Source organism: Branchiostoma belcheri, unplaced genomic scaffold, assembly GCF_001625305.1.
Source record: "Branchiostoma belcheri isolate BF01 breed outbred unplaced genomic scaffold, Haploidv18h27 scaffold4, whole genome shotgun sequence".
NCBI classification, from domain to species: Eukaryota; Metazoa; Chordata; class Leptocardii; order Amphioxiformes; family Branchiostomatidae; genus Branchiostoma; species Branchiostoma belcheri.
The window spans coordinates 7,687,255-7,705,161 of NW_017804020.1; the positions used below are offsets into that span (position 1 = coordinate 7,687,255).

The following is a 17,907-nucleotide window of genomic DNA, read 5'->3' on the forward strand; positions in this document are numbered from 1 at the left end:
CTAACCACACACACACACACACACACACACACACATACACACCCACCCACACACAGACAAACGCTACTGAAAACATAACCTTCTTGGCGAAGGTAAAAAAGATATTAGTTCCGCCCACTAGGTCAGGTGCCACGGGACGGTCACTCAGAAACTCTGGCACAATCAGTCTACCTAAAGCCCGGACTAAGAGACTTAACAACTCGTTCCTTCATTGCGCTGTTCGCCTCTATAACAAGACAATTCAGCAGTAGTGTTATATATATATATAGTACCTAGCTAAATCCTGCGTGATAACTGAATATTGTGCATAGATTTTAATTGTGTAATCGTCTTCGAATATGTCTTCATAGTGTGTTTGCCTATGTTGTTTCATGTGTACAATGAAGAGTGTCACAAATGATTGTTTTTAATGCTCTATGTACTTACATGTATGCAGTAAGGACGAAATTCGGGTATTTGCCCGCGAGAGCCTTACCGAATAAAATTTGATTTGTATTTGATTTGAATTTGATTTGATATCGTGCTGTAACTGTGCTGGTCAACATGAACCAAACAGCGGTTTCTTAGAAACGCGCAGAAGGCACGTCATATCACATACAGTACATGACCACGGGCGAGTTTCCGTGTCAAAAGTCGGAGACACATGCTCTTTGTTGTTGTGAGAGACGCACGGAAAATCCCTAGTGTTGGCAATACGCCACGCAACTTGATAGCAGATGTCTTTTTAACCAACGACGGGTCCGTCTGTCTCTATCCCGCTACGTATCCCGTAGACTGCGACACGCGTAAAAACATAACATCAGCGCAAAGCGCGGTGTACCTACCCGCCTGGACGTGACGGTTGGTCTGGATGGTTTATGAATAACCGGCGAGAGGTCGACGGTCGGGCAAGAAATAGCACAGGGGCCCGCCGAGTCCTTCAGTAATCTGATTTATCTGTTTGCTTACGGGGACTTCCTGCCGTAAATATGAAAGATAAAAAACCTCAAGACAAATTAGTGTAAACTGTCGTTTTTTGTGTGGGACGGGGTACGTAATACTGGTGACTGGCAAGCCGCATGTCCTGGCCAATACGTCAGACAAACGACTATATTGCAAACTAAAATTTCTATACCCCAGCAGCGCATATTCTCAATCATATCAAGTTCTGAAAGCAAAAATCAACACCATATATCTCCGTCACAGTTGACCTCAGCCGGAGAGGAGCATGTAGCGACGATGTTTGGACTTTCTGTTCGGCAGAAGGTTGGCCCTCCCGTCGATGTAAATCCTGACCTTTCCCGACATTGTTTACCGAATCCAAACATATAACAACCAGACACGCTTGGAGGGGAGAAAAAAGACTCCTAGGAATCCCTCCATACTAGTCCTGTCCTGGCCTGGAGCCAGAGCTTCTCGTGTTCACCGCGTCACCCGTCCCCCTGGTTTGTTGTTAGCACGTCTCCCATGTGCAGAATTCAAAACACCGCCTGTTTCAGGGACGACCACAATCGAAGGGAAAACATGACTCATCGTGTTTTTCTCTCCTAGGCCCACGCATGAGATCACCCACTAGTCTCCAACAGTACTGACGGAAACTGTGGTGAGAGTCGGCCTGGTGAGATGCCCTTATTTGTGGCTTCACAACCAAAAAAACTTTTCCTCTACATCCGTGACGTATATTGACGCTGGAATAGAGAGCTACTCTCCAAGCAGAGGTTGTGAGGGGAATGATCGTTAGCTTTTTATATATGGCCGTTTTCTGTCGCTACCACCACCCGTCGGTGGCCGGCGACCTTCTCTGGCTAATGGATACTGTCTTGCCACCGAAAGGAATCTGCTTGGAGATTATAGAGAGCCCTCTTTTCAGTGAAGTGCCAATAGTAGTACATCAGAAAAAGTTCCTGTAAATTTGGTTGTTTTATCGCGTCAGAAATTGTATTCAACGATTGAAGTTGTCCAAAATCTCTTCTAAGTTGTTGCTTATATATAAACAGACGTTTTTCTTCGGGATAGTGATTTAGGTGTGCTGCAAAAGACATAGTTCTTACCATATTTACGTCTACAGCCCTAACGGCAAATATGAAACCTGCACCACCAAAATTGGGGACGACTGTCCGAAAGACTATACTATATAATAACTCTGGAGCTTTGATAATCTGCATGGCGTCATAACGTATTCCGTATCCAAGCAACTCGCCAGGAATGACCCGTCGGTGGCTAAGATTATCTTTTGCTATATCATATCATATCCCTTGAGACCGGGTTCATATTCTTCATAACAAAGCAGTGCATTCCGCCTGCCTTAAACACAGATTTGGAGGATTATATATATACATAGGCCACAGCAAGTGATTTTCATGGATTACATCAGCACGCATGTTGATCTTCGCCTGATTTTGAAAAAAAAATTTTGTTGTCCTTTGACAGTGGTCAATATGCCGAAAATGGGTAAAATGACATGTCTTGTCATGCCGGAATGTGGATGGCAGATAACTATGAAGAAGGTAGACAAGACAAGACAGGGCTCTGATTTATTGTTTTGTCAAAGTTGGAGTAAAAGTTAAGAATGTTGTTGGCAGTAAACTTCGCACAATATATTTACGGACTTGTAAAGGAAGCGTAAAGATATAAAATATGTTTACGTCGTATTTAAGCGCACTGAAAGGTGACGGAAAGGCGGAAGTTGCCTTTCAGCATCCTTTACGAAGTCGTTAAGTCTACTGAAATATTTTCTCACCTTTAATACTTCTTCACATACTGCGGAAAGTTTGCTTAAATGTCTGGTTTCGTGCTGTGATAGGTATCATTTCTTGTTTAGCAAGATTTATGATGCGAACATTTGAAAATGTAGAAATCTTGGTTTTTGGTCCGCCTTGTTTTTTTTTGCCCTACCGTATTAGATTTGTCGTATGTGTAGGATGCCAATCATAAAATTTACTTGCTGTGCCCATATTTATGTTTCAGTCAGTCTAAAGGGACGTCCCTGTTTGGAACACTGAGTATCAAAACCGGCTTAGCCATGCCGACATCACATCGCCCTAGCCAGACAGTCCGTCATCGTGATTTGTGCGTAAGGTCACAGCAAGTAAATTTTATGGATGACATCCTCCGCAGACTCCAAATCTAATGCGAGCGGGCGAGAAAAAAACAAGACGGGCCGACAAAACAAGGTTCCTACATTTTTAAATTTGACTCAATCATTGTACAAATGGTTTTGATTCAGTGGGAACATCATATATACACAGCTAGCATCACATATCGCTGCATCAAAGTTAGAAACAAAACATTAAATCAGAGCCTTGTCTTGTCTCCTCTCTTCATAGATATCTGCCATCCCCATTCCGGCATGGCAACAGACATCTTTGCCCATTTTCGGCATGTTGACCACTGTCAGAAGACAACAAAATGTCTTGGTTTTTTTTTTTCCAAAATCAGGCAAAAATTAATGCGTGCGCTGATGTCATCCATAAAATTTACTCGCTTTGGCCTAATTTCTATGCATATAGACGCAACGCGATACTCTTTCTTGTTATCCAAGATGACAACACAGGAGTCCCTACACTCCCCCCTAGCGGGCGACTTTGTCCATCAGAGTTGTCGCCGGTGATCTACCCGGTTTCAGGGTTGTTACGAAAGGCCACACATGCCCGTAGCCAGGATTTTGAATGGGGGGGTTCTTCCCACTGCTAGAGGGGACCTCGAGCGCCATAGGTGCGAGGTTCCCCCCCGGAAAATTTTGAAAAATGAACCTTCTAAAATGGCATTTCGTACGTTTTTGAGAGGATTTCCAAGAAAAAATCAGAGATAAATTTTTATTCAATGACAAAGGGAGCAGTTTTTCTACAATTCCAGTCCATCTTTTCAAGAAAAATCTTGGACCTTTACATAAAAAGTGGACCAAAAAGTGGACCTTTTCATAAAAAGTGGACCAAAAAGTGGACCTTTGAGCCTTGTGGGGGGGTTCTTCCGAACCCCCTGAACCCCCCCTGGCTACGGGCATGCCACAAGACCGAGAGTAGCCCGGGGTTTTCCAGCCGATGAGTAACATCAAATTGCAGATAGCCTGGGTTCCAGACCCATAGCACACTGGACATAAAATATCTCAGTGAGCCTGGCTCACTGAGGCATTTTGTGTCCAGTGTGCTATGGCGGTCTGGAACCCAGGCTAAATTGCAGACGACAGTGCAGTGATACACAGGACTCCGTGCCGCCTACTCTAATAGCATAGGTTTGGGTTTTGGGTTATTTTGGCGTGTTTTAACTTGTTTTTAATCGGGGTTCGTTTTTTTGCACTGGATTTTTTGTTTCACCCAACCCTACCTTAGCCAGCACTCACCCCGGGGCGGGGCAAACCTATTCAAGAAACGTGACAGTGCTCCTCCCCGGGAACCATCAAATTATCATTAGGGATAACCATTTTACTGTTGGGTTGACGTAAAAAAAATTCCAGTGCAAAAAAGAAAACTCGATAAAAAAAGCCTAAAAAACACGCCAAAAATAAGCCAAAATCCAAACGTCTGCTTGGAGAGTAGTAGCTTGGGGTTTTCCAGTCTATGACTGACATCAAAATTGCAGACGACAGTGCTGTGATACAGAGGAGTCCTTGCCACCCGCGTGCGGTTGCATTCCTTTCACATACAAGTTACATGACTCATAATATCCATGACTAAAAGGCTGTTCGTACTCCGCTTGTTTACAGTCTACATGTATACCCAAATCCCCGGGCCGCGGCATCCCCTCAAGCCGGTACATTCCCGTACCAGCTCCCCAGGTATACCGCACCGGCTGGGAGCAAACCTCCCCGCGACCCTCGGGTCCCTCCGCCCCGGGAGATGTCAACCTTACGGTTAACCTTTGCGCAGGTCCCATCAAAAACACAAAGCGTCCCCACTTCGTACTGAAGAGAACGGGGCAAACAAAAAAAAGTAGGCAAAGTAGACCACTTACGTGTCGTGCATGTTCGACTAACTGTATTGACCTTCCAGCCGGGGCAGCATCTATTGGGAGAACAGACGTTGGGCCTGGAAAAGGAAAAACAAGGAGAAGAAAAAGCACTGGGGTTTAGATCACCGATGACAAAAGTAGACTCGGTCAAAGGCGGTGAACAACCTGAGCAGACGCGATGAGTGACTAATGGCTTTTCAGTCGCGACTCGTTGAAAAGACTAACAATAATAACCGATGGTTGTCCCAGAGGCGAGTCATTTTCTCTGATCAGTGTGCCAAACCTAGTGCTATGCTACTACTAGGTTGTATCCAGTTTAGGTGGTAACTACTTTTTGTGCTGCTACCAGTAGGTGACAGTTCGACGGCGGAGTGAGTGATATCTTATCGGCGTATCTACGACAACGTGTCCGACTACTGAGTTATACTGAAGTCAGGCGGGTTATCTACCGAAAACAACCAGATCACGGTCCGATAGCTAATGGCCCACATCAACCTGTCATGACCGGCATGTACCTGGCTCTGCACCTTTGAACTTTCGGCCAGACCCTCGACTACTGTCACCTTACAAACCAAACAATCTCTGACCCATTTTCTACCTACAGAAGTTTTGAGGAAAAAAAAAAGGTTAGGAAAGCCTCACTAAGAGATTAGTACAAGAAAAATTCTTGATTCATAAACTGGAGAATAGAAGCTATTGACGTGGTGGTGCATATATATTTCCACCAACATATTCAGCATGGCGACTAACAAATTTGAAACGTTGTGGACAATACGATTGTCTCGGTACGTACCCTCTCAGCTGCCATGCCTGCCTTTCCTTACTGTGTTGACTGGTGGATGTGGTCCGTGCGGCCGTTCCCTGTGAGACATAGCGCACCCTGAAGCCGGTCGGGATCGAGCCGCTATAGGCCGGCCTCCTGGAGGAAGAGTATCCGCTACTCTGAACGTCTCCGACGCAAATCGCGAGGAGGAAGACGGGAGCCAGCGTTCTGAGATCCATGTCCTCTGGCGTTCACTCTCTCGTCTGTGGTAGTGGACGTCTGTCGGAAACAAGCAAGCCCTCCCACGTGACTCACCAACACCCCTCAACAAACGTCTCCTAAAACTCCGTGTGGATGGAAGGTTTGAGAGAGCCTGCTTGTTGACTAATGAGTTCACGTACAGTCACACTCACTGTGATTTCCTCCAACCACGACGGCGGCGACCCGAGCAGGAAACACGGCCTAAAAACTCCCACAGAACGTGCTCTGAAGAGAAGCAGTTAAATATGGACCAGGAATGGCCTAACCAATGGCAAAATTAACTTCGCTTTGACCTCCAGCACCCTGGTACATGATTGGTGCGCATAACCGCCGGCAGGGTGTCCGCCGCACGCAAGCCGTCCGGCCCAGTTAATGCCTGAAAACATGTCACCGCCAGGGAGCCTGTGGACTCTAACATTCCACGCTAGCTGTTTGCCAGAAACACCCATTACACAACTTCCAAATAATGTTACCATATACCCGGCACGCACGCCTACAAAAACCGGGTCGCGTTTCTCTGTCATGCTGCACGGCGCGTGTCGGGTCCACCAGCCGGCAGTCTCGATAGGAAAGACGGGTCGCATTTTGTTTTAATACGCGCAGATGTTACGGTCTCAGCTCTTCTGCTGTCGTTGTATCAGAGATTACGGGATGTCTGACTGTTCAGACACTATTTGTAGTGGGCACGTGCCTTCATCTACCTGTAGTAGTACATACAACCTAACCCAGTCTTCCCCACGCCAAAACAGTCTATCGCTCGTATACTGCCTAACCCATAAGGATCAGTCGTAACTCAAGTTGATGACCCTCTCTCACGGAAGGTTGGTATGACTTTCTTTAAAGGGGCATCATGTAACAATTTGCACCCCAAATTAGAATATTTTTATTGAAAAAAATGAGTGTGATTCTGATTTACTTCCACCTTCTGACATATTTGTGCTATTATTTCACATTTCTGACATGTATGGTTGGCGCTAAAACAGCCCACACCAGGCGCGCTCAGTTTGTGGTGCCACCACAATTCACTAGAATGTAAACAAACATGGCTGTCAGCAGTGCTTTCTTAAAGCCTAAAGCGTCATATTGTGGCACATCCACTTCCTGAAAAGCATTTATTTGCAATGGAGTAAGATTGATTCAACTTACTTTGTAAAGAAAACACCAGAAAATTGAATTTTGTATCGTCCTAATGTTACATAATGTAGCTTTAAAACTGGAACTTTCAGCTAAGTGTGGATTTCCTGGTCGTAGTCATAACTAACTTGACAGTACGCCCTGTGTGTGTGTGTGTGTGTGTGTGTGTGTGTGTGTGTGTGTGTGTGTGTGTGTGTGTGTGTGTGTGTGTGTGTGTCACAGATAAAACAAGAGCTCCACGATCATACATTTCATTCCGTTCATTGATTATTATAGTAATTATGTTTCCAAATGTTTCAAAAAGAGAGAAGAAAGGGCAACTAACAGTAGATGATAGGTAGTTTATAGTATTATTGTAATGTGTAGATCCTAGCACTTTGCATTAGAATATAGCGTACCAGTATGAAATACTCATGTTCTACATTACTGGACATCCTCTTGTGCATTTAGCCCATCTGGGCAAGAACATGCAATAAAGATTCATATCATATCATTATTATGGTGCCAATGCAAAGCGAGTGTCTTTCATGGCTTCCACCGAGCTTTCATAAAAGGGCTTAGAATTGGTAGAATTAGGCAAAAATTGGGTCTGACTGGCCAGGAAAACGGTCCACCATTAGGATCTAATTCCCCCCTTGCAAATGAACTCTACAGTAGCTAAACCCCCTGCAGGTGGCCAATTATTCTCCCTGTTTTGTTAAATTTTCACTATTTTTGAACCCGCGTTGTAGGTCTGGTAGAGACTAGTCTGTGCACGTGTGTGGGAAGGTTGGCAGACTGAGTCTGAGACACCTGCCAGTGACTCATTTGTCGAGGGAGGGCCCCGCCAGCACTAGCCTGCATGAGGTCACCTGTCACCGCTCTGCAACTGTAGCAGGTGGCACAGACAGGTGGCCGGGGCCGAGGGGGGGCCGGGCACGGTTTGCCAAGCCTTGGGTCACTTCTCCTTTCGTACAGACAGCCTCCAGCTGCTTGTGGTAACGAGGGGGAAGTCTCTGTCTCTTGACATTTGTGAATGAATCTCAGAGCCGTCCACGGATGACCTAGTTCCTTAAACGCCCCGTATGTTCACGGTGTGGATGTACAAGGACGCGCTCGTACGGAGGATTACCCACAAATGTCATCCGCGTGTCAATCACTGCAGCCGGGGAAGCGTGCCGCAGATGTGCGGTGATGGGCGGGCGCTGCTCCCGGCAACAACTTGGCGACGCACGGTCCCCGGGACAAGAGACAAGAGACAAGCGTCTTTCGCTGGCGACCATCCATCATTTATTTACACTCTTATATGTTCATATATTTGTAATGTATATGTTTATGTTCATGCTCTGTACTCATGCGACCTGTACTTAGTTCTGTAGAACACAAATGTACAATAAAGGTCTTCATTAAAGATCAATGTTAGCCTCCTTCAAAGAGTTGTAGGGCGGCGGCGTTATTTTTTTTTTTTCGGGGAGCGACGCGAGTTATGCCGCGGAGGGACGATTTTGCCGCCGAGGGAGAGAACGGTTTCGTTGTTGGGGGCTCTCTCCCTAGCTGTGGCATAACTCGCATCCCTCATCGAAAAAAATACAGCCGCCACCTTACAAGTCTGCGAAGGAGGCTACATCAGTGTCGTGACAGAGACCAGTGCAAGCGTAGCCTCTACCAAGCTTCGGGAGGCGACTGGAAAAAGTAGAAACTGCATGGCCAAATAGACAGATGACATGCCAGGATAGTTAGCCGGCTAAAGGAGTACAGTTTGAGAGCCGTCTATTTTGCCCATTTTTACTCTTTCCAGCCATCTCTGAAGCCTCTCCAAGCAGAGGTTTAGGCTTTTTTTATCGGGGATATTTTTTTGCCCTGGAAATCCCCTCCCCCCCCCCAAAAAAAAAATTCCCGTGCAAAAAAGAAACCCTGATAAAAGCCTAAAAACACGCCAAAATAAACCCAAACCTCTGCTTGAAGAGTACTCTAAAGCCTGGTAGAGGCTTGTGCAAACCCGCCTGCCGAGAGACCGTGTTTTTAGTCGGTAACAATTTAGCGGCAGCTTTCATTAGAGCACGGCAAATCCACAGGAAGCCGCCGCACCTGTGTGTTTCTGTGTAACACGTCTGATAGCCGAACTAAAAACACGAGCCGTGCAGGAATGTCGGGACCGCCCGTACGACAGACGGGGTCAGGGCCGGGTGTTTGCGCACTGCCGCATGTCCTCCTGCAGAACCATTCTTCACTCCGACTTGGTTCTCTACAGGTCCTGACACACCATTCTCAAGCTGGAACGGCTTTCTCTTGACTGTTAGAACAACAGTACACTACCTTCTCTCCTAACGTTAGTTCAACCACATCAGAAGTACAAGCTAAGTGTATGCACGCTGCCGCATGTCGAACCATTCTTCACTCCGACATGGTTCTCTACAGGTCCTGACACACCATTCTCAAGCTGGAACGGCTTTCTCTTGACTGTTAGAACAACAGTACACTACCTTCTCTCTCTCCTAAAAGTTAGTTCAACCACAACAGAAGTACAAGCTAAGTGTATGCACACTGCCGCATGTCCTCCTGCAGAACCATTCTTCACTTCGACATGGTTCTCTACAGGTCCTGACACACCATATTCTCAAGCTGGAACAGCTTTCTCTTGACTGTTAGAAAAACAGTACACTACCTTCTCTCTCTCCTAACGTTAGTTCAACCACAACAGAAGTACAAGCTAAGTGTATGAACGCTGCCGCATGTCCTCCTGCAGAACCATTCTTCACTCCGACATGGCTCTCTACAGGTCCTGACACACCATTCTCGAGCTGGAACGGCTTTCCCTTGACTCAGTTAGAAAAACAGCACTACCTTCTCTCTCTCTCCTAACGTTAGTTCAACCACAACAGAAGTACAAGCTAAGTAAGTGTATGCACGCTGCCGCATGTCCTCCTGCAGAACCATTCTTCACTTCGACATGGTTCTCTACAGGTCCTGACACATATTCTCAAGCTGGAACGGCTTTCTCTTGACTGTTAGAAAAACAGCACACTACCTTCTCTCTCTCCTAACGTTAGTTCAACCACAACAGAAGTACAAGCTAAGTGTATGCACGCTGCCGCATGTCCTCCTGCAGAACCATTCTTCACTTCGACATGGTTCTCTACAGGTCCTGACATATTCTCAAGCTAGAACGGCTTTCTCGCTTAGCCTCTACTAGGCTTCAGGAGGCGGCTGGAAAGAGTAGAAATCGGCCAAGGTAGCATGCCAAGGGAGTTGGCCTGCTGGAGAGAACAGTTTGCCGCGCAAGAAAGAGTAGAAATTGGTCAAATAGAGAGATACGGGCAAGGCAAAATGTACTCTCTGGCGGACCAACTCCCTCGGCATGCTATCTCTCTATTTGACCGATTTCTACTCCTTCCAGCCGTCTCCCGAAGCCTGGTAAAGGCTAGCTTTCTCGTGACTGTTAGAAAAACAGCACTACCTTCTCTGTCCTAACGTTAGTTCAACCACAACATAAGTACAAGGGCCGGTAGCTGTGAACCACAGTATGTACCACAGGGACACAGCTCTAGTTCCTGTTCATATTAAAGGCCACAGCATCTCAATTTTATGGATGACATCCTCCGCAGACTCTACATCTAATGCGATAGGGCGAAAAAAAAACAAGGCGGGACAAAAAAAATACAAGATTCCTACAATTTCAAATTTTGACATCATAAACCTTGTTAAAATGATGACACCTATATTGTGCTAAGTTTACTGCCAACTATTACAACATCCATTTGTCACTGAAACAACTTAACGAAAAATAAAACTTCTCAGTCAGGTTTTGATTCAGTGGGAACATCACTGCATCAGAGTAAAAGACAAAACAATAAGTCAGAGCCTTGTCTCCTCTCCTCTCTTCATATGTATATGTGTCATTCACCTTCCGGCATGGCAATACATTGGCACTGCCCATTTTCGGCACGTTGACCACTGTCAGAGGGCAACAAAATCTCTTTTTCCCTCCAAACAGGCGAAAATTAATGCGCGTGCTGATGTCACCCATACATATTACTTGCTGTGGCCTAGTGATGGGGCACGATTTCCAGCCGCCCTTGAAATGTCCTTTCCGAAAAGAGACGCCCTTGACAGAACCAACATGACGTCACGAGAACCAACCTTCCAAGTTCCTACCACGGGTTTCTCAAAAGTGTAAATAGTCTCAAGAAGAAAGCTCTCGTCGCCCGCGTGGAGGATGTAACAGGTGGGCGGACAACTTCCGCCGTGTCCCCCGCACTTCCTGCCGGACCGCCGCGGTACATACCGACCCGTCTGTCGGAAAAAACAAAGAAGCGATACGGTCATCAACTTTCCGGCAAAAAACGTCTTTGGTCCTATACAGGCATCTGATGCAGGGCGACAAAACAACAACAACCAACTAGAAGGTGGGGTCTTGTGGCGTAGCGGCAGAGTGCGCGACTCGGAACCTAGAGGTCCCGGGTTCGAGTCCTGACATGCCACCGATCTTGTGCCCTTGGGAAAGGCACTTAACACGAGTTTCTTCACTTAACTCAGGTGAAAATGAGTACTGTCCTGTCATGTATTTGTCCCCTGTGTTGGTGGCGGCATTAATATAAGTTGAAAAACTTGAGTGTGCCGTCACCACGTCTGGTGATTACATCATTGGAATAAAATATATAAAAAAACAAACAAACTAGAAAGTAACATTTGCAAAGCAAACGTATAATGTTTACCTTTGCATATGGTCTGCTCTGGTAATTCTTACTCCAACATATTCATATATATGGTGACAGGAGTCTAAATCCCTTCTGCTATAAAATTGCAACCACTAGTTACCATGGTGACAGACGTCTGGTTCAGGTCATTGACCTTATTGGTTTGAAGGAAACAGAGCAAAAACAATATGTTTTCCTTCGGTAACATGAAATATTCTCTCAGACATTGACATTTACTGCCATTTCTTAGCACATTATTTTCGTCATCAGTTTATATTTGAAGCGGTTGAAGTAGCCTCAAAACGCTTATTTTTGGGTACCACGCATAAATAGCTAGAACCAGCCTACGATACAAAACAAGCAACCGTTTTCCGTCAATGACATCGTATTTTTGCCTCACATATATCAGTAGGCTATGGGATATTGTTGGCTCAACTCACTATACTTTGATTTGAAAAATAATTAAAATTAAAATTGTTTAATTTGAATAAAAGTTTATAATTAAAATCAAATTTAAAGTTACTTTAAACTACATCTTATTGAAATTCTTTTTAAGAATAATGACTAAAATTGACTTTGAAAATCTAGTTTTCCCGCCCTGAAGTTGCATCGGATGCCTTTAACAAAACTCGACTTCCCAGATGGACCTTGACCATTCGGTAAGGACGTCACATAAGGTCACAGCAAGTAAGGCCATGTTGATTTGATTATATGGATGACATCCTCCGGGAACCCCAAAACTGATGCGCGCGTGCGAATAAAAAAAAGTTTTGCAAAAAAAAAAAACTTTTCATTATGAGATCTACGTGGTCATGAGGGTTGAACAAATGGGACAGAATATGGTTTGGCGAATAATCTAATCTTCAAGTTCATTTCCTTACAATTTCGTCTTTTTTCGTTTGATTTTGGCATTCTACGACATTGGTATAGTTTTACTTATTTTTTTTGTAACTTACGGTATATTTTTGCTCATTTTGCAACTGTTTTGTACGATTTACAGTATATAATAATAATAGTTTATTGACAACAATCCTTGTACATGGCAGCGTTTACGTTTAAACCGCTGAATTGCGTACACAGGTTTAAAAACAATTAAACAATAAGGTGGGCTAAACAAACAAAGGACATTGACAAACTAGGTACAAACAACTTAAACAAATACTAGCTGTACGCAGTTATAAATTAGATATAGATCCGTATCCGTAAGTAATTAAAAACTATATTGGTCCGGTACTGGGAGATTTCAACCTAAGTCTGCTTGTTTATTTAACAAATCAGTGAAATAGGGGATTGGGCTCGTTTTATACCGCTTTGTTTTCGTCAAGGGGATGTCGAGTTGGTTTGCCCCCTTCAGGCATCTGCCATGGATGTCTGAGCGGGATGGGGGTAACCAATGTCGGAACGAAGGGGAGTTAAGGAAGGACTTTGCAAACTTAAGGCTAAGGGTTTCTCTTCTTTTCTCTAGGGACGGCAAACATAATTGGGACAGGGCGATATTGTAAGACGTGTACAGGGGGCCAAGGATTATCTTTACTGCTCGTTTTTGTATGCGTTCGATTTTTATTATATGGTTGTAAACTTTTTTTTTGAAACGGCCGAAAATTCATGCGCGCGCGGATGTCATCCATATAATCAAATCAACATGGCCTAAATTTTATGGATGACATCCTCCACAGACTCCAAATATAATGCGATAGGGCGAAAACAAAACAAGGCGGGCTAAAAAACAAGATTTCTTCATTTTCAAATTTTGACATCATGAACATTATAACCTTAATTGCCAACTATTACAACATCCATTTCTAACTGAAACAATTTTTCAACATCCATTTCTAACTGAAACAATTTTACAACACCCATTTCTAACTGAAACAATTTTTACAACACCCATTTCTTACTGAAACAATTTTTACAACATCCATTTCTAACTGAAACAATTTTTACAACATCCATTTCTAACTGAAACAATTTTTACAACATCCATTTCTAACTGAAACAATTTTTACAACATCCATTTCTAACGGAAACAATTTTTACAACATCCATTTCTAACTGAAACAATTTTTACAACATCCATTTCTAACTGAAACAATTTTTACAACATCCATTTCTAACTGAAACAATTTTTACAACATCCATTTCTAAAAAAATTCTGAAAAATTAAAGTTTTTAATCATTACACAAATGGTTTTTTTTTCAGCGAGAACATCACATATACACAGCCACCATCACATATATAAAAGGAATGATATGCATCACTGCATCAAAGTAAAAGACAAAACAATAAATCATAGCCTTGTCTTGTCTCCTCTCTTCATATTTATCTGCCATCAGGCATCTTTACCCATTTTCGCCATGTTGACCACTGTCAGGGCGCAACAATTTGTTTTTCCCAAAATCAGGCGAAAATCAATGCGCGCGCTGATGTCATCCATAAGAATTACTTGCTGTGGCCTAACGGTAACAGTTTTTCCGACAGCTACTTTCGAACAGTACCTCACTCCATAAATTCCTCCATGTGTACTAAGTATAACACTGTGCCGCGGCCACGTGGGTGGTTTAGCTCCAGCATCATTCCCCCCGAATGTGAAATGGAACGACTGATTGTCAAGGTCGAGACCAAAACATGACAGAAAACATTTTCACACTCCTGGCATATCGCAGTTCGGTGCTTCGGAAAAATACACTATATCATACGATACAACATGAAGACAATTGCACATGGTACACTTTATGGCAAAACAAATAAAAAACAAAGTACAAAAAAAGTATAAAATAAGACCTAATAAATCCTAATTACTCAAACAACAATGGCTAACACAAGTCTGTCTTTGATACAGTGTTCCAATCGAGTGGGGCTAATCACGAGTTTCGGTATTTTTTTCTAATAACAAAGCAGTTAGTACATTTACCTATATTTGCATCGTGGGAATTATTATATAAAGATATATACGAATCTGTCCTTGGCATCGAGACTCTTGAAATCTGTTGTACTTGATTCGAGAAATGTAAATAGCTTACATTTGGCATCATAGTTACGCTTGCGCTTAAATATTTTTTATTATTATATTTTATTATTATATTTTTTATTATTATATTTTTTATTATTATATTTTTTATTATTATATTTTTTATTATTATATTTTTTATTATTATATTTGTAATATTTTTATCACTCCTGCACTATGATACTATAGGTCATTTCTGACAGTTCGTCCGCAGTCACGTATTACATCATGTGCATGTTTTGCATATTTTCAGTCACCGTCAGTTTAATTTGTAAATATTGTAGTGAAAAAGCTGTGGATGACGAAATACACTTTATCTCAAATTGTTCGTTCCATAACAACGCCTGAGATGGGTTGTCCATTCAAACGTCTACAATTTATCCAAATTTCTCTAAACTTACAGAAAGAAAAAAAAAGCCCTCTTTTAACTTCCCAAAATCCACAAATTTTGAAAAAAGGTGGGACATTACGTCTTCCATGGTTTACAAAAGAGAAGTCAAACCATTCAGACATAGTTTTATACATAGCTATAGTTTTAGACAATTACCTTGTGTTATTATGTAGATTTTGAAGTTATTTTGTACCCTGTTCCGATGTTCTTTTATCATTGTTATTTGCAATTAGGCTTCGGGCATGAATTTGCAAAAAAAAAAAAAAAATCATTTATCAGTGGAGTGATTGTAACAGTTGTGTTGTCAGGGGTGCCAGAGTATACAGTGCAATTTTACGGAATACAGTGCAATTTTCGGAATACAGTGCAATTTTCGGAATACAGTGCAATTTTCGGAATACAGTGCAATTTTCGGAATACATGCAATTTTCGGAATACAGTGCAATTTTACGAAATACAGTACAATTGTATTACTATACAGTACAATTTTACGGAATAAAGTGCCATTGTATTAGTATACGGTGCAATTTTATATTACTAGTAAAATTGCACTGTATATTAGTAAAATTCACTTTTACTAGTATACAGTTTTTGCAGTATACTAGTATACAGTACACTGCAATTTTACGGAATACAGTGCAATCGTATTAGTATACAGTGCACTGTGTACTAGTAAAACTTACACTGTATACTAATACGATTGTACTGTATTCCGTAAACTTGCGCTGTATACTAGTAAAATTGCACTGTATTCCGAAAATTGTATGTATTCCGAAAATTGTCTGTATTCCGAAAATTGCACTGTATTCCGTAAAATTGCACTGTATACTCTGGCACCCCTGGTTGTGTGTGTGTGTGTGAGGTAACTACTCCTGGCGCACGGCCAGATAGGTCAGCGCTCGGGGCCAGTGCAAAGTGATCTCCGGGGAAACGCTGTAAACGAGAAGGCTGTGCCCGTAATTCCGCGCATTTTCCTTGACTCCACATAAGCTATGGCCTTGGCCGTTTCCGCCGAGATTCCGACTCTGAGAGCAGTATGAACAAGAGTTCCACGATCTCATACCTTCGCCAAATGATGTTAACCCTTGCGGGTGACGAATTATACAATTTTAATCATTGATTTTGTAAATAAGAGCCTCATTTGCATGGATTATATCAGTTGATCATATTCTCCATCCAATGGCAGCCTTATCACAACAAAAAGGCTATTATAGCACTTCCTCATAAATTATGCAAATGAGGTCATGATTTGAATAAATTATGTTTATTGATATTCACCTTCACTTAACTTCCAAATGTGGCAAGTATGAAATTCGGGGTGCAGAAGTTACAACTATGGAATTATAAGAATTTGCCATTAGTTATGCAAATTAGGTCCTCATTTACATAATCTATATCCTCAGATGTTTTCCCCGTTCTCAAGTAGATGTCACAAGTGTTTCATAGTTCTATTATCGAACAAAGCAGATTTATAGAATTTCCTCATTAATTATGCAAATTAGCTCCTGATTTGCATAATTGCCATCTGATTATGTCAAGCATCACTTCAACTACCTACATACCAAAAATCACGACAATACGTCAACCGGTTCTTAAGTTATAGTCCTTCAAATTTTTTCAACAAATGCTCCTGCAGTTCCAGAACAAGGCGCTAGGGGACCCAAACTCATGTCACTTCTTTCCTACTCCAAGAGCTATCTACCAACCAAAATTCGTGACCCTAGCATGTCCAGAACATGAGATATCAAAACCGGAAGTTCAGCTGCAGTACCTAGGAAAGCCGCCAGGGGGCCCAAAATCTAATCATTTCTAGGCCTCATTAAGACCTACCCACCTACCAAGTTTCATTCCAATCCATCTACTGCTTCTCGAGTTATCTTGCTAAACCACACACACACAAACACACACACAGACAAACGCTACTGAAAACATAACCTTCTTGGCGAAGGTAACAACTTGGCAGGGATTGGGGAATACAGACTGTCCTCATCCTTTCTTCTGCGAACTGTAATTACCTTCGCCAAGAAGGTTATGTTTTCAGAGACGTTCGTGTGTGTGTGTGTGTGTGTGTGTGTGTGTGTGTGTGTGTGTGTGTGTGTGTGTGTGTGTGTGTATCTGTGTGTGTGTGTGTGTGTGTGTGTGTGTTTGTGTGTGTGTGTGTGTCTGCGATAACTTCAGAAGGCATATTAAAGTGGATAGTCTTCATATAGGTGGGTAGGTCTTGATGAGACCTTGAAATGATTAGATTTTAGGCCCCCTAGCGGCCTGTTATGGTACTGCAGCTGAACTTCCGGTTTGTATATATCATGATCTAGACATGCTAGGCTCGTGAAATTTGGATGGCAGGTAGCTCTTGTGCTGGGGAAGAAGTGATGTGAGTTTAGGCTCGCTAGCGGCTTGCTCTGGAACTGCAGTGGTGTTTGTTTAAAGAATATTCAAAAGAGGATAAGTCAAGAAGTGGATGACGGATCGTCGTGAATTTTGGTATGTAGGTAGCCATGATGGTCGGAGTTTTGTTTAGTTGTTACCTTGGAAGACAAAGCTTCCAAATGAGACAGAATTGAACACATAAGTCCACGGGATCAACAACTAAGTCAACTTGAATTGGAATCTTCCAACGACTCGCAGCTTTCAAGAAATTGGAGCTCCGTCGACGTCACTGACTGACACCAAGGTTAACCTTCTCCCTGCTAACTGAGCCTTTAAGACCTAGGGAAATTTTTTTTCCTGTTTCAGTCCTGATTAGGG

The 17,907-nt window shown here is 42.9% G+C and overlaps 1 protein-coding gene across 1 annotated transcript in view; it reads right to left on the reverse strand.

The window, feature by feature from the left end:
* LOC109476985 (latent-transforming growth factor beta-binding protein 1-like) overlaps positions 1-6,497 on the reverse strand; it is a 10,572-nt gene extending 4,075 nt beyond the window's left edge. Inside the window, exons 1-2 of the mRNA XM_019777999.1 lie at positions 5,720-6,497; positions 4,930-5,003 (exon numbers count right to left, since the gene is read on the reverse strand). Coding sequence (XP_019633558.1) covers positions 4,930-5,003; positions 5,720-5,928 — 283 coding nt within the window. The 5' untranslated portion in view covers positions 5,929-6,497. The remainder of the gene's footprint in view (positions 1-4,929; positions 5,004-5,719) is intronic.
* Positions 6,498-17,907: the final 11,410 nt, after the last annotated feature.